General features: G+C 45.3%; 1 protein-coding gene and 1 pseudogene across 1 annotated transcript; both read left to right on the forward strand.

Annotated features, from left to right (window-relative positions):
• The first annotated feature begins 2,051 nt into the window (after window positions 1-2,051).
• LOC134645791 (trace amine-associated receptor 13c-like) lies at window positions 2,052-3,232 on the forward strand. The gene is made up of 2 exons (XM_063499385.1): window positions 2,052-2,224; window positions 2,416-3,232. Exons 1-2 carry the CDS (start codon window positions 2,052-2,054, stop codon window positions 3,230-3,232), a joined length of 990 nt encoding a protein of 329 aa, XP_063355455.1.
• Window positions 3,233-19,527: 16,295 nt separating this feature from the next.
• Window positions 19,528-20,631, forward strand: LOC134646223 (trace amine-associated receptor 13c-like; annotated as a pseudogene).
• Window positions 20,632-22,957: the final 2,326 nt, after the last annotated feature.

Below are 22,957 nucleotides of genomic sequence, written 5' to 3' on the forward strand. Positions count from 1 at the left end.
CTTGCATAGTGGTGTCAAGTCAGTCAAGCTTGTCAACTCTTGTCAGTCCAGTCAGTTCCCCATTTTTTTATTGCTGATAGGAGAGCCTATCGTGTCGCATTAAGTTTCTACTGCTAGCAATATGACGTCATTTCAAACAAGAAAAAGAAGAATTTAGACTGGATTACCTTGCTGAATCGTTTTAGAGAGGGACTCACTTTCTGATTGTGTCCCAAATAAATGACTTTCTCCAGAGCCCATTTTAATGTGGAGAAGCTTACTTTGCGACCATTCCCCCGACAACATGTTGTGTAGCGCTTTCAGTTCCAATCATGCAGATCTGCTTAAATGACAGAGATCATCAAAGAAAACTTTCAGTGCACCATGAAAGTAAAAAGGTTCAACTTTGCAACAAAAGAAAAATGCATCAGCCAGATTAATCCCCAAAACATTTATCCTTCCATCAGCCACACACACCACACAACCCTGTTGTTCTCTTACACAATGAGTTTCTTCCCATGTTACCAGATGCGTGCTATGTTAAAACTTTCGCCACACATGAGAAACAAGAAACTCAATGATCTATTAGTTTCACTCATTCAGAACCCCTCTCCAGCATTGTGTTCACCCCTACTATAATTCAATCATTTTTTACTAATATAATACTAGTCTACTAGTTTACATATCACTTTTCATCTCACTAAGATGATAAAACAGAAACACATGCTTATAATGCTGTCTGGTCTTCATGAGCTTTATTGTATGTGTGTATGTGTTAGTAGGATTAATGCATTTTCTGTTTGAGTGTGTGACTTTCTGTACCTTTCTCTTTGCAGTGCTTCAGACACCTTCTCAATTTTCCCACTTAAAGCAGTCAGTTTTTCTCCCAGGTTCGCTAACCCAATTTTGATTTCCCACACTAAACAGCTCCACCTGCTCCTTCCACTCTGGTTTCCTCTCCCCCTTGCAGCAGTCTTGTGGCAGTTCTCCTCTTCAGCTTTGTCCTGTGCAATCCTGGCCACGAATTCATATTCTGGGGCTTTCATCAGGTGCCCTGGGCGTCCTGGCTGTCGACAGACTTCGGTGTGTCCTCCCCCCTCCTCGGTGGAAGGCCAATTCTTGGGATCCAGCTCTGAAGGACCAAATAAATGTTGGGTCTACACTCGCAGGCCCCGCTGGTTCAGAGACTTATCACCGTGAACAAAGCAAGACAATTCCTCTCAGTCAGTTTTCACTTGCTGCACAAGGGAAGCCTCGTCGGCTCTTGGAGCTGAAAGCTCCTCACCTGATCCCAGTCAACTTCAACTACCAGTGTCCCCTTGCTGCCTCTTATTCAGTGACAAACAGTTACACAAACACGCATTGCAAAACCATAAATGGTGTGTTTCATAACAGTTAAAAGCACTGCGTTTCTGTGTGTATGCATGTGCGAGCATGTGTGTGTGTGTGTGTGGGTGCGTGTGTGTGTGCGCACGCGTGTGTGTGTGTGTGTGCGCGCGTGTGTGTGTGTGTATGTGTGCGTGCGTGTGTGTGTGTATACGTGTGTGTGTGTGTGTGTTTGTGTGCGTGCGTGTGTGTGTGTATACGTGTGTGTGTGTGTTTGTGTGTGTGTGTGTGTGCGTGTGTGTGTGTGTATACGTGACTTCCTGCTGGTCATAAAAGGGTCATCTCCCCTCACCCCTGTATATGGCTCATCTCCTTTAACGGTCCACCATATACAAACACAGGTGAGGCCAAAAAGGGCAGGAAGTAAACAGTCCTTACTAAATAAGGAAACCAGAACCTTACATAGAATGTGCCTGCAGTTAAACACTATAGCTATAGCACCCCCACATCTTAGATGTAGGGGAGGAACAGAAAAACATCTAAACATGCAGTTTAAGGCAAGGTTTACAAATTTAAACACAACAATGACAACATTTAGCAATTCACTCCAACAACAGCTACCACCAGAGGTAAGGGAGGAGGAGCAATGTGAAGCAGGAAAGTAAATAAGTCAGGATATGGCAAAGAGCTTCAGACAGAAAGGTGGTGGAACTCCACAGCAAGCTGTCTCTTCCTTTTTACTAGTGATGGAAATGTTTGAAGAAACTGAACTCTGCTTTCCACAGCTTCTTAACTTCTCCTGCAGGAAGCCCATGCGACCTCACTCAGTATATATACTCATTTATATTACATTGTCCTCCATCTCTTTACTGACTGTGACTCTTAATCTGCTGGTCATCATCTCCATCTCACATTTCAAGTAATAATTTTGTCATAGATAAGGTTACTAGGTTTTGTGGATCAGTAAAATGAAGATAACATATTAGAGTATAAGTGAAATGTGTGTCGGTAGTAATGTCTGTTTTTCTCTTGTACATATATCTGTATAAAATTGTACTTGTTGCTACAAATAACAATAATAATAACTGTGTCGCTGTCTTTTGTCTTCAGGAAGCTGCACACTCCCACCAATCTCCTCCTCCTCTCTCTGGCTGTCTCTGATTGCCTGGTGGGTCTCCTGATGTTATTTCAAATTATGATTATAGATGGTTGCTGGTTTCTTGGTGAATTCATGTGTAGTATGTATTTTCTCTTGGACTACATTATTACCTCTGCCTCAGTAGGAACCATGGTTCTCATATCAATTGACCGTTATGTGGCTATTTGTTACCCTCTCCATTACTCTACCAAAGTCACCCCAAAAAGAACAAAAGCATGTGTTTATCTGTGTTGGATTTGTTCTTCAGTCTTCCAGTGTTTTGTGCTAAAAGACAACCTGGTGCAACCTGGCAGGTATAATTCCTGCTATGGGGAGTGTGTGGTTGTTGTTGGCCATGCTTTTGGAGTTGCAGATCTATTGTTGTCCTTTATTGGTCCTGTCATTGTGATTGTAGTTCTTTATATAAACGTATTTGTTGTGGCTATGACTCAAGCTCGTGCCCTGCGGTCACATATTGCAGCTCTGACACACGAGGGGTCAGTAAGTACAAATGTTAAGAAATCTGAAATGAAAGCATTAAGGACCATCAGTGTTGTTATCATTGTGTTTCTAATATGTCTCTGCCCATATTACTGTGTCACACTCTCAGGTCAAGATGCCATGCTCAGTGCTTCATCTGTTGCATTTGTAATGTGTTTGTTCTATTTAAACTCCTGTCTAAACCCTCTAATTTATGCTTTATTTTACCCCTGGTTCAGAAAATCTGTTAAACAAATTGTTACACTTAAAATATTGAAGTCTGGCTCCTGTGACACCAATATCATGTAAACAGAATGAAAGCACTCACATACAAACAGAATGTTTACCAAGTAAAAAAAGGGACAGTCAATTCAAACATACGCTTGGTGTAACTGAAATATGTAATGAAAAAAGTGGCACCTACAAGCAAAGAAATGAAACACAAATCGGGGAGAAATGTACTGCACATGTATGTTCATTCTTCTTATACATTCAGGAACACAAATCACAGAACAAGAATTTAAATTAGAAATACCATTTTGTTATGTACACATATTCCACTGCTTACTAAGGCAACTATCTTATAAGTCAATTACATGGCATCAGCTCAGTGCATTTGGGCATGTGGAGATGGTGAAAATGACCTGCTAAAGTTAAAACACCAGATAAGCTAAGAAAGGGGAAACATGTGACCCTGAATCTGGTTACAGGTGCCAGACAGGCTGGTGGTCTACATGGATTTTTTCCACACAGCTGTCTCTAGGTTTTTATAGGAAATGTCTAAACAAAAAAAGAAGAAAAGAAAAGAAAAAAATACCCAGTGACTTCTGAATGTACACGTGATCATTGTTAATATTAGAGTAAGCTGAAATATTTATCTTTAAATCTTCTCACACTTCTCGTAAAATAATGGATAGATAGAGAAAAGAAGTCATCTTCATAGCCTCAGGATCTACTGTGCAAACCTTTAGTTAAAGGTTTGCACAGTAGATCGGTGCCTATGTCGCTCCACACATCTCTCCACTCCACATCAGGTGGCTGTAACTCAGGAAGAAGAGCAGATAGCCTACTAATCAGAAGGTTCGATGTTTGATCTCGGGCTGCCCCAGTCTGCATGCCAAATATCACTGGGCAAGATATACTGAACCCCCAGTTGCTGACTTCATGGTAGTATGAATTTGTGTGAATGTTAGATAGTATTGACACGATTCTTTTGTCCTCAGGCTTGTCACAGAGGACGCAAATTCAGTGTATTCAAAATACATGCTTTTTTAAACAAAACCTGATTGCAAATGTGCACAACGCGTAGCAAATCCAATGCATTACCGACAGGATGTGTGTGATATACACTACACCCCCACTCCTCACGTTTGGCTTCCACAATCATTTTACTTAATGATTGTCAATTCATTTCAATTCAATTCAATTCAATTTCTTTATTGTCCCACAAGGGGAAATTAGTTTAGCAGCAGGACAAAAACAAACAGAACAATAATATAAAATAATAATGACAATAATAGTCATAGAAAGTCCAAGGATGGTTATTTGCCATTAAGGAGAAAAAATGCAGTAGGGATAAAAGAAACCTGGAGTCTTTTAGTCTTCCTCACAGGTACTCTAAAACGGCGGCCGGAAGGCAACAACTCAAACTATAAAGTGAAAATTCGTCTGTGGGACAGTCTTAAAGTCCTTTTAATTTAAACGAGTTTTACACTTTATGGCCAGCAGACATCAACGTGCAGTTCTTAGCAAACGTCTCTTGCTCTGCACTATTCTAGAATGGTTTGAGGGTCCTCAGTTCTCAGGTTATAAATCTAGACCTCCAGAGGCCGCTGGTCCGACGCTGTGTCCAGACGCTGCGTCCAGACGCCGGGGGGGCAACCCCAGGACAAACTTGGCACGTTGGACATCAACTTCCAAAAAAACCCAAACCAAATCAAAACAAAAAAAAGTATCTTGCTCTAAAGTCCAGACACTGGAAGAATTTTGCACGAATGTGCCAACAGATAATTTAGAGTTCATCCAATATGCACCTGTTTTGGATCCGGGTCATGGCACCAATTATTGACCCGATTCTTTTTTCCTCAGGCTTGTAAGAGAAGACGCAAACTCAGTGTATTCAAAATATATGCTTTATTCAACAAAACCTGATTGCAAATGTGCACAACGGAAGGGAGATGTGCACCGCGCAAAGCCTCCTGCAAATCTAATGCATTACCGACAGGATGTGTGTGATATACTCTACACCCCCGCTCCTCACGTCTGGCTTCCACCACCCGAAGGTTGTCTCCTGTTGTTATCATCTAGCAGCACAAACATAGGCAACACTCTCTGGAAAGTCTGCACTAAAAGATCCTGTTTATCACAGTTTAATGTCGCCAAGCAGTCTAATGACCTAGAGCACAGTATATAAACCCTCAAAGCTGGCCTTTAACATTACACTTTAATATTACACTAAAATTGAAGAAGCTTCTCGGATGAGAGGTGAAACGTCTTCAAGCAACTTAAAGAAGTCCAGACACTTTTCTTTCCAAGCTCCTTAGACTACAATAACCTGGATGACTGAGAACCTTCACAGACATTACACTTTAATTTATACTTTAATATATACTTAGCAAATAGGCACTTCAATTATATTTTATAACAATAGAAAGCACAGGATAGCATACAAGCTTAGAAAAACATGCTTGTCTGAATGGGTGAAAATGGCATGTTGTATAAAGTGCTTTGAGTGGTCCAAGAGAGTAGAAAAGCGCTAAATAAGAATCAGTCCATTTACATATTCTGTCATCTCTTTAACACTATGATTCTATGATTAATCTGAGTTTTTCTGTCACTCATCCCCTCTTGCTCCACCTGAACCAGCTGACTGCCACTAATTCAGTTCTTTATTTGTACACAGGCACAGGGTTGGTGATTTTTTGTTTGCAGTCAGTTGTTTTTAGTGTGTTTTGTGCAACTTTTCAACTGTTTTGCTTCCAGCACAGCTCTCTTCTCTGGTCCCTGCCACCTCCTGATATAGGTGAGAGCCTGATTATCCGATCAGCCCCATCTGCCCTGCCCGCCCCCTAGCACTACCACCTGTACCTACTTCACGACTGCACCTACTACTGCAAGAAGTCTTCAAGTTCTTGCAGCTAAAGATGGTTCTGCAGAGATGGCTGTAGATAGGTAGGTCGGTCACCAGGTCATCTACTAATAGAAAAGTTGGTGGCTTCATCCTTAGTTGCTACAGTCTACAAGATACTGAACCCCAAGTTGCTCTCTTGTGTTCACTGGATTATGAATGCACTCAGGTAGAAAAAGCATTAAAAAATGCTTTTATGACTGGCTGTGAAAGGGTGAATAAGACATGTTGTATACAACCAATCGAACGCTCAAGTACAGTAGAAAAGCGCTATAAAAGCCAAAGTCAAATTTATTTATACAGCACATTTAAAACAAATGTTGACCGAAGTGCTGTACATTTAAAATAATCAAAAGAGAAAAAAACATAAGAAGACATGACAAAATTTAAGAAAAGAAGCATAAAATGAGAAAGTCTGAGTAATAAAAAAGACAAACGTAGTACAAACTCATTCTGATTTAAAAGCCAAGGAATTAAAGTGGGTTTTCAAACAGGTTGTGAAAGTGTTTAATGTTGGGGAGGTCCTGATGTGAAGGAGCAGTCACAACAAAGGCCCGATTTCCTCTGTGCTTGAATCTGGACCTCAGGACAGCCAGGAGCAATTGATCTACAGACCACATTGATCATGTAGGAGTGTTTCCATTCAAAAGAGCAGAAAGGTATGAGGGTGCTAACCTGTGCAACGCCTTAAAAATGAATAATAAAAACTTAACCTCTTAAGCCCCAACGCCACCTGATATGGGGGCAAAAGGCAGGAGATCAGTTAGGCTTGGGGCTTAAGAGGTTAAAATCAATTGGAAAACTAACTGGCAGCCAGTGTAAGGATGCCAGTATGGGGGATATGTGGTGTCACTTGTGTGTGCCAGTTAGTAACTGTGCTGCAGCATTTTGGACCAGCTGCAGTTGACTATGATGACAGACTGACACCCGAGTAAAGACTATTACAAAAATTGAGGCGAGATAAAATGAAGGCATGGATAGCTCTCTCAAAGTCTCTGAAACAGAGGAATTGCTTCACTAATGCAAGTAGTTGAAGATGAAAGAAATTGGACTTGATTACATCATTAATCTGTTTATCAAATGTTAGGTTACTGTCAAAAATTACTCCTAAGTTCTTTACAAAGGGTTTTTTTTTTTATAAATTTCTAAAGGGCCAAAGTCGTAGTGGTCACAGGGACCAAACACAATGACCTCTGTTTTCTGTTGATTTGAGTTAAGAAAGTTTAAAGCCATCCATGCCTTACCCTTCTCCAAACCAGGGGCGGTCCTGGCCTGTATGGTGCCCTGGGCGAACCCTCCCTCTCCTCCTCTTCTTTTCTCTTTTTTTCTAAACTGAGGACCTGATGGCTTTGACCTTTTCTTGTCCATCTTCCATCAGTAATTTTGCACTCCAGTATCAACATCCAACCCCACAACATAAACTAATAACCTGACAAACCTACACTTTGTATAGGGTTTTTTTCTGGGATTTCACACAACCCATGAACAATAATTAGTACATAACGGACTTGGATTGACAATATTATGAATGAAATGTGTCCTATTTGGAAGCAGCCCGCCCCCTCCCCTTTCGACAGGTTGTGTGTGAGATTTCCGCACAGCAACAGCAGCAGCAGGCGCGATAAGGGCCCTCAGTGCACTTTTTACGTTAAGTGTGTGTTAGAATATAGAAAACACATCGGTGCAAATTATAAGTCTGTATCATAATGTCTTCAGTTTTTGTGTTTGTAGGGCTGCCAACGTTAACGCCATCATCACGATTAACGCGATTAAAATTTTTTAATGCAGAATGGACTCCAGATGGGTGAAATGCGTTCACAGAAACATTTTAGGGATTTTGAGTCATTCTGCGCTCCAAATGGATTAATTGTGTTAAAATTTTTAATTGCATTAATTGTGATGATGGCATTAACGTTGACAGCCTTACTTTGTTGATTTGTTTTCATTTTGTTTTATTTTGCGAGCTGGTTACTAGATGCCGCTCCAGCCAGCCAGAGAATCTCCCACCGTCCTGCCCTCTCCTCCCTGTGCAGCAAGCAGCAGGCGTACCTGGCAAACGGAGGGCACCTTTACTCCCCGCAAATGGGCGATAGCAAACCGATCGGTGCCCATGAAATCCCCAAAATATACTGGCATGATGCCACCCTGGGCAACCGCCATGTCGCCCATATCAAAAACCGCCTCTGCTCCAAACAATCTAGTAAAACCTTCAGAGGACTCAAAAATTAATGTTTCAGTGGCAGGTAAATCTGTGAGTCAGTTGTCTGGGTAGAAGTCCACTTACACAGTAAGATGGATCCAAAAAAATAAGAATCCCGCATTCAGGCCGGATCAGGCCTAGATTCACTTCAACTCTGTCATGGTCCTGGGCCACGTTGGCCCAGTATTCTTAGTTTTCATGTGTTTTTGTACTTTTGTTCTTTCATTATGCCATGGTTCCTAGGTTCTGCCAAAATGTTCCTTATTTGATTACCCCCTGTGTGCCCTTCTGTGTATCTCTGAGCCCTCGTTTCCTCTCTCCTTGTGTTTTATTCCATGTTTCCCCAGCCCGTTATGTCTGTGCTCTCCCCGTGCTCTCTCTCCTCCTGTCTGAACCTCTGTGCACTTCCTGTTTTGCTTTGACAGTCCCTCGTCAGCATCCGTCATGTTGTGTTCACTCCTGCCCTGTCTCGTTATGATTATCAGTGTCACCTGTGTTCCCCGTGTGCTCCCACTCCCCTCGTTAACCCTCTGTGTATTTAGGTCTGCGTCTCCCTCAGTTCTGTGTCGCGTTCTCCCTCATGGCTGTGTTTCCCTGTGTCTCTAGTTATCCATGTCCCAGTTTAGGTTTGTTATATTTTTTGTACTAGCCTGCAATAAAGCAGTGTTTTGAGTTCACCTTTTGTCTCGGTGAGTTTTGCGTTTGGGTCCTTCTCCTGCCTCCACACAGCCGGTTCATGACAGTAGAACGCGACCACGTCATGGACCCAGCAGCTCACAATCCCTCCGCTGAGCTCCGCGAGGATTTAATTTACACGGTGGAGTATCACTGTCAGGAGTGGGCAGCGCTGCCAGGGGCAGGATATCGGGAGACCGTAGCCATCCGTCTACAGAGGATGGTGTCCGGACTCCCATGGCTGTTCGGCGCGCTACACCCCCACATCCAGGACTTCCTCGTCTCCACCATACGCATCCGCCCGGAGCTGCCGCTCCAGTATGAAGAGTCGGAGGATGTTCAGCCCGGTCCGCTGGAGGATTCGCGGCCCGGCTCGTCTCCTCCCCCTTCTCGGCGAAAACGGCGTTCTCGCCGCCGTCGCTCCAGTACTGCTGAGCAGGCGTCACCCGTGGGTGAGAGTGACTGTGCGTCACACACTCAGCCCAAGTTTTCTGATCCCGGACTTCATGACTTCTGCACTACTGTGAGTAACTCTGTTTTGCCCGCCATTGTGTTACCTGAATCGGATAACTCCGCCGCTTTGTGTTTGAACTCTAGAGACACTATACAGCGAGGCACCTCCGTGTCAGATTATTCACCAGGTGCCTGCGCTAGTAATCTTTGTGTTTTTGAGCCCTCAGAGTCTTGTAATGCTCGCAGTGATCTCCCTGAGTTAGCCAATATGAATGTTTCACCTGTGGAGTTAGCTGAACTAAAGACTGTTATCCTACACCAGACTCACCTACATACTCCTAGCATTCTGCCTGAGCCAGGTGACACAGAGACTATTAGCCTTTCCTCTGCTATGAACAGTTTAATCTTTAGACCAGCTCTTGTATCTGTGACTCCCAGTGTTCCTCCATCGATTTCTCAGGCTGTGGTTTTTTCTGTACCAGAACTTGACAGTGCTAACTCGGACGCTACCTGTGTAACCTCACCTTCTCCCGTGCCTGCTAAGCCTGACTCTGTTTGTGTTTTTCCTTGTGGACTCCTTAAAACTGTGCATTCAATGCCTGCTAAAGTTAAGAGCCGTAAGGTTTTGTCTGCTATACATTCACTGGCAAAAGAATTTGGTTTGAGCACTGCAGAGCTGGTTGCACAGGTTAACTTTTCTGTTCCCCGGTCGTGTCAGTTTAACTCTGTGCGCCATGCTTTTCGGCCAAGTTTCATGGACTCTGTGTGTACTACGTCTCAGGCTACATCCTGTACAACTGTGTGTAGTGTTATCTCACATCCAGGTTACCCAAACACTGCTTGTGTGAATTCTCCAGTACCTGTGAATGTTTCTGAACTCACTCTTTTGAAGACTGCTAACGATAAGATGGACAGCTTAAGAACAGCAGAGTTGCTGAAATCAGCCTGCCATAAGTGTCTGATTGCTAGTGCAGTGTTCAGCACCATTAACCTCATTTACCCAGTGACTGTAACTGTTCCTGTGCGTCGCTCTCCACCTCCAGTTCCTGTACCCAGGGCAGCTCGGGCCCAGCTTTCCCTTGCACCTGTATCAGTTCCTCGGGTGAGGGTGGCTGAGGTCCAGCTGGTCCCTGCTTCTGTCCCCAGCCTGGCAGAGGCTCCGCTCATCCCGGCACCCGTACCTGCTCCTCGGGTGGGGTTGATGGACACCCAGCCATTGCCTGCACCTGTTCCGGTTCCCCGGGTGAGGTCAGCTGTGACCCTGCCGACTCCTGCACCCGTCTCAGTTCCTCGGGTGGGAGTAGCAGAGGTCCAGCTATTTCCTGCACCTACACCGGCACCCAGGGTAAAGGCAGCCAGAGCCCAGCTCGTCCCTGCACCCGTCTCTGTTTCTCGGGTGGGGATGACTGGTGTTCGGCCAGGCCCAGTACCCGTTCCTGTTCCCCGGAGGAGAACAGCCAAAAGTCAGTTATCAGCTCAATCATTATCCGCTCTGTCATTAACTCTGTCACCAGCTCAGTTAGTAGCTCTGCAACCCGTTCAGTTACTGCCATCCTCTGCTAGAAGCTCTTGTGAGCCCACTCAGCCAGCTGAGGACTGCGTGGTGCTGACACTTCTTGGACAGACTGTTTGCACTGCACAGCCCCAGCCGTTGCATCCCAAGCCGACTGCGTGCCCTGTGCAGCTACAGTTAGCGTCCGCTGAGCCAGAGGTCTCCGCACCTGCTGGCTCTGCATCTCTTCTCGCTGGCGGTTCAGGAGAACCGCTCCAGCCATCCCTCGTCTCCGCTGGCGGCTCAGGTCAGCCCGGCCAGCACTTCCTCGTCTCCGCTGGCGGCTCAGGTCAGCCCGGCCAGCACTTCCTCGTCTCCGCTGGCGGCTCTGGTCAGCCCGGCCAGCACTTCCTCGTCTCCGCTGGCGGCTCAGGTCAGCCCGGCCAGCACTTCCTCGTCTCCGCTGGCGGCTCAGGTCAGCCCGGCCAGCACTTCCTCGTCTCCGCTGGCGGCTCAGGTCAGCCCGGCCAGCACCTCCTCGTCTCCGCTGGCGGCTCAGGTCAGCCCGGCCAGCACCTCCTCGTCTCCGCTGGCGGCTCAGGTCAGCCCGGCCAGCACCTCCTCGTCTCCGCTGGCGGCTCAGGTCAGCCCGGCCAGCACCTCCTCGTCTCCGCTGGCGGCTCAGGTCAGCCCGGCCAGCACCTCCTCGTCTCCGCTGGCGGTTCAGGAGAACCTCTCCGGCCACTTCTCGTCTCCGCTGGCGGCTCTGGTCAGCCCGGCCAGCACCTCCTCGTCTCCGCTGGGGGTTCAGGTCAGCCCGGCCAGCACCTCCTCGTCTCCGCTGGCGGCTCAGGTCAGCCCGGCCAGCACCTCCTCGTCTCCGCTGGCGGCTCAGGTCAGCCCGGCCAGCACCTCCTCGTCTCCGCTGGCGGCTCAGGTCAGCCCGGCCAGCACCTCCTCGTCTCCGCTGGCGGCTCAGGTCAGCCCGGCCAGCACCTCCTCGTCTCCGCTGGCGGCTCTGGTCAGCCCGGCCAGCACCTCCTCGTCTCCGCTGGAGGGTCCAAGTCGCCTTCGCCCGCGCCTGTTCCGGCCTCCGCATCTGCTTCGCCCGCGCCTGGTCCGGCCTCCGCATCTGCTTCGCCCGCGCCTGGTCCGGCCTCTACATCGGCTCCAGCTTCGCCGTCGCCTGGTCCAGCCGCGGCCTCTGCTTCAGCTCCGCCTGGTCCAGCCGCGGCCTCTGCTTCAGCTCCGCCTGGTCCAGCCGCGGCCTCTGCTTCAGCTCCGCCTACGCCGTCGCCCGTGGCTGCCACGCCATCGTCTGGTCCGGTTCCATCGTCGCCCGTGGCTGCCACGCCACCGTCTGGTCCGGTTCCATCGTCGCCCGTGGCTGCCACGCCACCGTCTGGTCCTGTGCCCACCAAGCCTCGACCAGTACGCCCGATGCTTGAGAGCCGCCGCCGTCTTCCACGCGGCCGGCCTCCGGACCCGCTCTGCTGCCGCCGCCGTCTTCCACGCGGCCGGCCTCCGGACCCGCTCTGCTGCCGCCGCCGTCTTCCACGCGGCCGGCCTCCGGACCCGCTCTGCTGCCGCCGCCGTCTTCCACGCGGCCGGCCTCCGGACCCGTTCTGCTACCACTGCCACTTTTCACGTGGCCGGCCTCCGGAACAGCCGAACTGTGAACTCTTCTGCCGTCGCCTCCTGGGTTGACCTTCTGCCCTTTTTGGACTTTGCTTCCCTGTTTTGACCTGTTTTGTGTATTTGTGGACTCAGTTTTGGTCCCCTGCTCCTTGTGTTTTGTTTGGTTTTCGTTCCCTCCGTCCTGGTCCCCCGCCTCCCGCCCTGGGTGGGTTGTTTTGTTTTTTCTTGTCTTTTGGTTCTTGGGTTTGGGCTGTCGGGAGCCAGCCCTTGAGGGGGGGGTGATGTCATGGTCCTGGGCCACGTTGGCCCAGTATTCTTAGTTTTCATGTGTTTTTGTACTTTTGTTCTTTCATTATGCCATGGTTCCTAGGTTCTGCCAAAATGTTCCTTATTTGATTACCCCCTGTGTGCCCTTCTGTGTATCTCTGAGCCCTCGTTTCCTCTCTCCTTGTGTTTTATTCCATGTTTCCCCAGCCCGTTATGTCTGTGCTCTCCCCGTGCTCTCTCTCCTCCTGTCTGAACCTCTGTGCACTTCCTGTTTTGCTTTGACAGTCCCTCGTCAGCATCCGTCATGTTGTGTTCACTCCTGCCCTGTCTCGTTATGATTATCAGTGTCACCTGTGTTCCCCGTGTGCTCCCACTCCCCTCGTTAACCCTCTGTGTATTTAGGTCTGCGTCTCCCTCAGTTCTGTGTCGCGTTCTCCCTCATGGCTGTGTTTCCCTGTGTCTCTAGTTATCCATGTCCCAGTTTAGGTTTGTTATATTTTTTGTACTAGCCTGCAATAAAGCAGTGTTTTGAGTTCACCTTTTGTCTCGGTGAGTTTTGCGTTTGGGTCCTTCTCCTGCCTCCACACAGCCGGTTCATGACAAACTCCAGCTATTTCCCAGCTCATCCCAGCCAGTCATAATGGCTTAATTTTCCCCAGTACAATTTGCTTACTTTATTTAAATATGGCTAGTATATAATATTTAAAATCTCTCAAAGCCTATGCATTTCCTATAACATGTTTGCTTTAGTGATAAATCTTTAGATTAATTAAAAACTTGTAAAAATGCCTTGGCTATAAGAGAGTCGTCAACCACCATCGAAGGCTGATATTAGATTATATTAGAAATGGTAACACTGGGGAACATTAAAGCAGAGTGCTTCTGTAAATCTCATTGTGCATTTTTATCCAGTACTGGAAAACATTATGAAAGTTCATTTTTAAAAGAAAGCTTACAACTTTCCATCAGTAGATTCATTTTACTGAATAATTATTATAATAAATGGTCATAAACTGCGGCAAAAACAGTTTTATTGAAAAATAATGAATAATTAAACTAAAATATTTAAAATATTTCATTCTGTGTATAATAATGACAAAGTGGCCCAAGCTAATTACACTCTCCTTTCTTCCCTCCTGTTAAGTTAAATATCATGGTGAGCACTGGATTAAAATGGAGGCTCTGCTCTTTATTTACCCACTGCCATGGTGAATCATTATATTAAACCCTATGATAACAGACTGATGATGGCTTTCTTTCCTTACTCACACATTTAACTCATGGTGAAAACAGAGTTGACTGACCTAAGCGTGATCAGCCTTTCTGTCATGGCAGTGACAGTATGCGTGAATGTGAAAAAATGTGAAAAACAACCAGCAGTAAACTACATGAAGAACTGCACAACTTGTCTGTTGTGCTAATCATCAGTTTTCCTGAACAGTCTGATTGTGTGTTGCAGCTCCTTTTGTAAAGCATGCCACACTGTAACCTATGCTTGAGGAAGCAGTGAAGAACATTTCCTTGTATTGAGGGAATTCAGCCAGCTCTCGCTCCGGCTGACATGTAATTACTTCTGGGCTGTTTCACGCAGTTAAAAACATTTCTAACAAAAATTGTATATTCAACTGTAACCAGAGTTACCAGGTCCAACAGAAAGCTTTGCCTCATTTTGTAGCCAAGATACAGACGTCGGAGCGTCCTGACTGCGTGCACGCATGCTAGCAACTGCCGCAACTAGCTAACGTAAGCTAAAGTGGCAGTTTTTGTTTTTGACGCTGTTTGTTTTTGTTTTTGATGCTGTCGCCGGTACGAGATTTCGGAATGGCACCACTTACCTCAACATCCAGTTGTGAAAGCTGCATCAACCTGAGCCAAAAAGTGATCGAGCTGGAACAAAGGATATCCACGCTATACCAAATCCAGGGGGCTGAACGCGAACTTGACACGATCCTCCTTGGCAAAGCTCAAACCACCACTACTAGCGCTGAGCTAGCCGACACAGTGCACCACCCAGCTGCTTTGTCCCAAGATCCCGCCAACAGTCAACCCAAGCTCTCAACTTGCGTCGCTGGTGTTTCTGCCACGAGAACTGCTGGTTTCAACTAGGGGCCAGACCCAAGGCTCTGGTCAGCTCCACTCCACTCCAACCAGCGCCATGGACCGTGGTTGAGATGTGCGGTGGCTGCAGAGGGGCCAGGAGGATCCGTCTCTCGCACCCTCACCCCTCCGGTGCGGTAGTACTGGAGAATAAATTCAATGTCCTGGATCCTGTGGACTTTCCTCCTCTGGCTGCTAGCCCTCGCCATCCCGAGGTCTGCGCCATCTCCACCACTACGCCCCCGGAGCCGCGGCGGGCAGCCCGACGCTGTGGTGCAAACTCACCACGGAGAGCTGTGCTTTACCCCGGCTCCTCGGAGAAGAGGACCCATGGCGCGGCTACCTGGGAGTCACTCACGCGGTCCGGCTGGCGCATCTCCACCTGAACACCCCTGGTGCCGCGGCGCGGGTGTCTCAGATGGCCAGCAGCCCCCGGTGGCACCTCCTCTCTCCACGCTGGTCCTCGGGGATTCCATCGTCAGAAACGTGCGGATGAGGGGGGCGCTCACGCTGTCGTTCCCGGGAGCCACCGTTGTCGACATAGTGGATAGAATTCCCAACATCCTGGCATCCCACCCACAGGCCAACCGGCTCATCATCCACATCGGCACCAATGACATCCCCAAACAGCAATCTGAGCTGCTGAAGCTGGACTTCCTCCAACTCTTCAGCCTCCTTGGTCAGTTGCAGGTGAGTGCTTTTATCTCCGGGCCCACCCCCACCTGTGGCAGAGGGATAGGCCATTTCAGCCGGCTGCTCAGCCTTAACACCTGGCTTTCCTCCGCCTGTGTCTCCCATGGTGTGGGTTTTATTAACAATTTTGATGCCTTCTGGGAGAGGAGGCATCTTTTTGGGGCAGACGGGCTCCACCTCAACGCCTGGGGACGCCGTTTGCTGTCCGCCAATTTGGCATTTGGCATACAGCACTCCCGCACACCGCCCTGTCACTACTCCAAACTGACATTACCTGCTGATCTGTCCGCCACTGACTGATGTCCCCCTGGTCCCAGCTCCTATATTTGTTCCACTTTTAACAGTAATACACAAAACTCTGGACTCGGACCTCTTTCTCCCACAGTCAACACAATACCCGTCATAATCACAAACAGAGAGCAACAGAGTTATCATAAATCCAGTAACTCCAAAAACATTAAAAACCTCCGGTCTCTTCAAAAATGTCAACATCCATTGAACTCTACAGTCAAAAATCCACCAGTCTCAATCAGTATGGCACTTTTAAATGTCCGCTCTCTGTTGAACAAGTCTTTTATTATTAATGATTTAATTTTAGATAATAAACTTGACTGTTTATTTTTAACTGAAACATGGCTGGGTTCGGATGCACCAGTTGTTCTCACTGAGGCCTCCCCACCAAATTTTAATTTCTCCTTTTCTATTAGAAGTGGTAAGAGAGGTGGTGGGACTGCATCTTTAACCAACAACACACTCACCACCAAACAAATTTTATTTGACCATTTTACCACTTTCGAATTCCATGCTATTGTTTTTAGCAGCCCTCCAGTTTTATCTGTCACAGTTTATAGACCACCTAAAGACGGTGCTGCTTTTATCAAGGAATTCTCAGAATTTTTAACACACATACACTCAAAATATAACATGATAATTTAAACCGGTGATTTTAACCTGCACATAGATAATCCTTCTGACATCAAAAGAATTCTTAAATATTCTTCACTGTATGGATTTTACCCAGCACGTCACGCAGCCGACTCACAACAGAGGACACACTCTGGACCTGGTCATCACCCATGGGCTGTCCACCAGTGTGTCCTCTGTTGTTGACTTGGCTGTCTCTGACCACTACTGTGTGTTTTTTAACATCACCGGTTATATTCAGCGGGAGACCTCGGTGCGAACTGTGAGGGGGCACTATCTAACCTCTGAAGTGGCTGCAAATTTTACCAGGGTTCTAGACGAATGGCCCCTGTGATTTTATTTTTAATAATTTTAACAGCAAACTGAAGAAAAGCCTTGACTCTGTTGCTCCACTCACCACCAAAAAGATTAACGTAAAACGTGTATCACCCTGGAGAAAAGAAGAAGTCAAAAAACTCAAAAGAAATTGCAGGGCAGCAGAAAGGAGATGGAGGAAAAATAAAAATGCAATCAACCATCAAATATTTTGCGAGCAACTTAAAATTTACAATAATACACTAAGGAATTCAAGAAATTCATACTTCGCCAAAATAATTAGTAACAACAAAAATAATCCCAAGGTCCTCTTTTTCACCATAGATCATTTATTTAACCCTGATTTTAACAGCTCCCAAAGAACCCCCACAGACTCACTCTGTGAGCAGTTTGCAGACCACTTCAGGGGAAAAATCAACACCATCAGATGTGATATTTTATCTTCTCGTGATATGATTTTAAACACATCTGAGGGCTCGATTGTACCTGAGGAGACACTGGACAGCTTTGTCCTGGTTAATGCTGAGAACCTTAAGAAAGTTTTCTCCACAGTGAGACCCACCACATGCCTTTTAGATCCAATCCCCTCTTCACTTTTTAAAACACTTTATGGATTTTTTGAAGCTGAGCTTTTATACATGATGAATTGCTCTCTTCAGTTGGGTGTCTTCCCTGCTGCCTTTAAAACGGCGGTGGTGAGGCCCCTTCTGAAGAAGAGCAATTTGGATTGTAATGATTTTAATAACTACAGACCTGTATCCAACTTACCATTTTTAAGTAAAATTTTAGAAAAACTTGTTTTTACTCAGATTAATGATTTTCTGAATGATAGACAGATCCTGGAGATATTTCAGTCTGGATTTAGGGTGAACCACAGCACAGAGACTGCTCTCCTAAAGGTTTTAAATGATCTTAGATGTAACTGGGACGCCCAGAAGCTCTCAGTCCTGGTGCTACTGCATCTAAGCACAGCCTTTGATATAGTAGACCACGCTATTCTTTTAAACAGACTGAAACACATGGTGGGCCTCTCTGGTGCTGTATACCAGCGGTCCCCAACCCCCGGGCCACGGACCGGTACCGGTCCGTGAGTCATTTGGTACCGGGCTGCGAGAGTTGAGACTCGGGTGTGAAATGTATGGTTTTCAGGGTTTTGATCGTTTTTTAGCGTTATTTTGTTATCGTTTTTTTCGTTAACTCGGTTTTCCTGGGTCTTTTCACGTGTGTTATGAATAAATCTTCTTTTTTTCGGTACCGGTACTAGTATTATTTTGTTGTATTTATCCGCGACACCTTAAAGGCCGGTCCGTGAAAATATTGTCGGGCACAAACCGGTCAGTGGGGAAAAAAAGGTTGGGGACCGCTGCTGTACACAACTGGTTCACTTCCTATCTCTCAGACAGAACTTTTATGGTGAGTATGGATACATGCTCCTCTAAGATCCATAAAATGACATGTGGTGTGCCTCAAGGGTCGGTTTTAGGCCCTGTACTTTTTAATTTGTATATGCTCCCTCTTGGCGGTGTCATCAGGAGGCATGGAGTGAACTTCCACAGTTACGCTGATGACACTCAGCTGTACATCTCCGTGTCTCCTGATGACACCAGACCAATGGATGCCCTTTTTAACTGTCTTTTAGATATAAGATCTTGGATAGCAGAAAACTTTTTACAGCTTAACCAGGACAAAACTGAAGTTTTAATCATCGGTCCTGAGGCTCAGAGAGAGAAACTCTTGTCTAAATTACAGGCATTTTCACTATGTCCTTCACTACAAGTGAAAAACCTGGGTGTTATTTTCGACTCTGAGCTTGGTTTTATCCCACATATTAAACATGTAACCAAAATTGGATTTTATCATCTAAAAAATATAGCCAGAGTCCGCCCTATTCTCTCTCGGGCCAACACGGAGATGTTGATGCATGCTTTTATTACCAGTCGCATTGATTACTGTAATGCCCTGCTCTCTGGTCTCCCCAAAAAGAATATTTCACCCTTACAACTTTTACAAAACTCTGCAGCTCGTGTGCTGACGAAGACCAGAGGGCGGGCCTACATTACACCGGTTTTAGAATCACTGCATTGGCTCCCCGTGTGTTTCAGGATCGATTTTAAAGTTCTTTTGTTGGTTTTTAAATGTCTTAATGGTCTTGGGCCTTCTTATCTCTCAGATTTGCTTTTACCATATGAACCCTCGCGGACCTTGAGGTCCTCTGGTACCGGCCTTTTGACTGTTCCCAAAGTCAGGACACATACTCACGGAGAGGCAGCTTTTCAATGGTATGGCCCTCATCTGTGGAACAGCCTGCCGGAGGAGCTCAGGGCCGCAGAGAACGTACATGTTTTTAAGAACAGGGGGAATGTGTGTATTCATGATCGTTTATGTCAATGAGAGTGTGGGGAGTGAGTTGGAGGGCGGGGTGGGGTGCTTTTAACCATGTAAAGCACTTTGTGCTACATTTTTTGTATGAAAAATGCTTTATAAATAAAGATTGATTGATTGATTGATTGATTGATTGATATTAGGGAGACTGGGACCCTGTAATGGAGAGTAATGCTGTTGCTGCATTGCATAATCTGGCCCATGGGTGTACCCTCACGTAACATGCTTGACCTCCATTCCACTGTGGGGGAGGTGTACAAAGAAGAATAAAGCAATCATGTAACAAAGCACTTCAGTCAGAAGGCTGTCAGAGCTCAAGATCTTCTCCTCTCTTTGTTGCAATGAAAACCATTGACAGAGCTGAACTGTGCTTTCCACAACTCAACTCCTCCTGCAGAAAGACCATGCATCCTTGTTCACTTTCTATTCTCTTTTATGTCATACTGTCCTCCATTTCTGTGCTCACTGTGGCTCTTAATCTACTGGTTATCATCTCTATTTCCCACTTCAATTAATCAGATTTCCTTTTATCACTTGAAAAAAGGAAAGCAAAGCCACACTGTATTTGAATAAACCTATGCTTTTGTATGCTGAAATGACAAAAGATTTTGCTCTTTTACCTCTCCAGGCAGCTCCACACCCCGACCAACCTCTTCCTCCTCTCTCTGGCTGTCTCTGATTGTTTTGTGGGCCTTCTCACAGTCTTTCAAATACTGGTCATAGACGGCTGCTGGTATCTTGGTGAACAGTTGTGTATTCTGTATTATATTTTTGAATATGTTGTTACTAATGCCTCAACAGGAACCATGGTGCTCATATCAGTTGACCGCTATGTGGCTATTTGCGACCCCCTTTATTACCCAAGCAAAGTCACTTCAAAAAGAGTAAGGACTTCTGTTTCATTATGTTGGATCTTTTCTCTCTTCTGTGTCTTTGTGCTGTTGAAAGATAATCTGGGACAACCAGGTAGTTATAATTCCTGCTCTGGTGAGTGTGTGGTTCTTGTTTATTATGTTACTGGAATTGTAGATATTTTATTGTCATTTATTGGTCCTGTCATTGTTATCATAGCTCTGTATCTGAAAGTATTTATGGTGGTTGTTACTCAGGCTCGTTCCATGAGGTCTCGTATTGAAGCTGTCGCTGTGCAGGGTTCTGTAACAGTAACTATTAAGAAATCTGAAATCAAAGCTGCCAGAATTCTTGGAATTGTTGTACTTGTATTTCTAGCATGTCTTTAACCTTATTTTTGTATTGGACTTACAGGTGACAAGACCCTACTCAATGCTTCAACTGCGACTGTTTTTATAACTCTCTTCTATTTTAATTCCTGTGTAAACCCTCTGGTTTATGCCTTTTTCTATCCCTGGTTCAGGAGATCTATTAAACTAATAGTAACACTTAAGATACTGAATTCTCGCTCCTGTAAGGCCAATTTACTATAAAAGACTGGAGCGACTTATGAGAAATTTCATGAAACATTAAATAAGCCTACCCAACTTTTGTTGTCTATTGCCAGCTTGCTTGTATTTCACATTACATGCAATTTATTGATGTACTTGAACAAAATTTATACCATAAACTTAAACCGAGAAAGATGTGTCTGAAAACATGGTACATCTTACCTTAGCCTTATAAAGTGGTAACCCCATACCCTAAAGCTATATAGACTAAGAAAAATCATCTCTTTTGAAATACTGTGCAATACTTTTTGTTAATAGTCAACGGTGCAATAGACTTCAATACTTGAAATGTGCAATTCCCTTGTATTCTTATTCCTATTTATTCTATTTATCCCTTTCGTATATTTTATTTATATATGTCTCTGTATTTATATATGTGTATATATATAATATTCTGCTCACGTTCTGTAACTTCTGTCGGTGCTGTGCTTTTGGAAACCGAATTTACCAGAGGAACCCACCCGAGGGATTAATAAAGTTTTATCTTATCTTATCTTATCTTATCTTATCTTATACTGTGAAATATCAAGACTACGGAGAACAATTTAATATCAAAACAAAAAGAAATTTAGCAACAAGACAGATGATATCTGATACATGTCAACCAGTGTTCCACTTCTGGCCAGTAGATAAGGTTGGATAAGATTGTCAGTCTACAGCAGGGGTTGGCAACCATTCTGATGATGAGTGCCAACTAAAATTTCCTCAGAAGTCAATGTGCCATATGATTGCATTAGCAATAAATTTAATAACGCTCTATATTAACAGTTACACACTATATAGAACAACTTTATAGAATTATATTTGTTTGCAGATGTTGGCAGCTATCAGCGAATAGTTATCAGCTATTTTGAAACAAAAAAAGACTCTTTTTATCCATAACAAGAACAGCAAATGAACTGTACAGCAGAAAATGCAAATGCTATTTATGGTCTCCTCACAACAATGATAAGAAAAATAAACTGGATCAATATGTCATGTTTGTTAATACAGAGATACACATGTTAATGTGATCTCTGGTCTCCCACTCAGAGACACAGGTCTCCGAGTGTCCAGCATTCAGACGGCTACCCTAGGACACTCATGTGAGAGAAAATCTGCTCACACAGATATGTAGAGCCAAATACTGTCAATAAGGCCACTGCAATGTTCTGAAGACAGTTAAACTTGTCAGGTAGTGATGTCCAGCAGGTGAAAATGCAAGATCCATGAACACGCACAGCTGTGGATTCCAGCTGCGTTCGTAGTTCTGCAAACTTTGACCCCCACAGAGTCGAACCTTCCAGTTCAATCAGCTGCATTTCGATGTCCTCTGTGTCCAGCCAGTTAATGTGAGACATGCTGCTCATTACAGCTTTCTGGTTTGATCAGAAAAAAAACCATTGGTCCATACACCCAAAATTCCCGAAAACACATTGTGAATTCTGTCTCGAGTCTACGGATGTATCCGTGTATTTCCGTGGTGCTGATGCTGTGCTGAGCGGACAGCTCCTGAAGCATTTGAAGTGTCGGAATGTGGAAATTTCAACATTGCTTGAAAAAACTGCCAGCTAGTAAATTCCCTCTCTGTGATTTTTAGCCAATTACAAGTTGAATCTGGTAGTTGGGGTTGTTAGCTAAGATACCGTCATTAAGAAGCAGCACAACTAATGTGTCTATGCGAGCTAATTTGCGATGTGCACCGCTGGCGCGGCCATTTATTCTTTAATGCACCTTCTCAGATTAATTCACTGCATGTCGTGCCCAGGGCTGGACTGGGACAAAAAGTGGGCCCCGGCATTTTGACTAGACACCGGCCCACCAGGTAGTAAAGCCATAAAGCCTTTGAATGAAACGCTGTTGGGACAGTGATGTACGCTGTCTTGTTGGCATATGTATGATTTCTATACATGTTACATCAGATAAAAACTTTGGTTGTAAGATTCAGATAATTATTTATTAAAAGCGAGACATTTTAAATGATAATAAGAAAGAAAAGTATTTCTTTGTGCCCCCCTTTCCCTGTTAATGCCCTACCTGCCCCCCTGGCAAAACTTTGCTAGACCCGCCCCTGCACAGTTACCAGCTGTCAGCTACTTAGAAAAGGATCCTGGTGTTATTTGTCTCTCAGAAACAGTTCATAACTTCCCTTCAACTCATTCATGTCACCTAAAAGGTAAACCTGTTTCTCCATCACCTGTTCAGCTCTGATGATTCAGTAAGGACATCTCCTGGTTTCATCTTCATGTTTCCCTCTCACCATATATCCAAACCGACATCATGACCAGTAGCTTTTACAGCTGTGGCTCCAGCAAACATCAACTGATAC

The sequence above is a fragment of the Pelmatolapia mariae genome, linkage group LG16_19 (assembly GCF_036321145.2).
Source record: "Pelmatolapia mariae isolate MD_Pm_ZW linkage group LG16_19, Pm_UMD_F_2, whole genome shotgun sequence".
Lineage (NCBI taxonomy): Eukaryota > Metazoa > Chordata > Actinopteri > Cichliformes > Cichlidae > Pelmatolapia > Pelmatolapia mariae.

Coding starts and splice junctions, on each gene's coding strand:
- LOC134645791 (XM_063499385.1), top strand. CDS start 2,052: ATGGAAATGTTTGAAGAAACTGAACTCTGCTTTCCACAGCTTCTTAAC. Junction 2,225..2,415: donor ATCTCCATCTCACATTTCAA/GTAATAATTTTG, acceptor TTTTGTCTTCAG/GAAGCTGCACACTCCCACCA.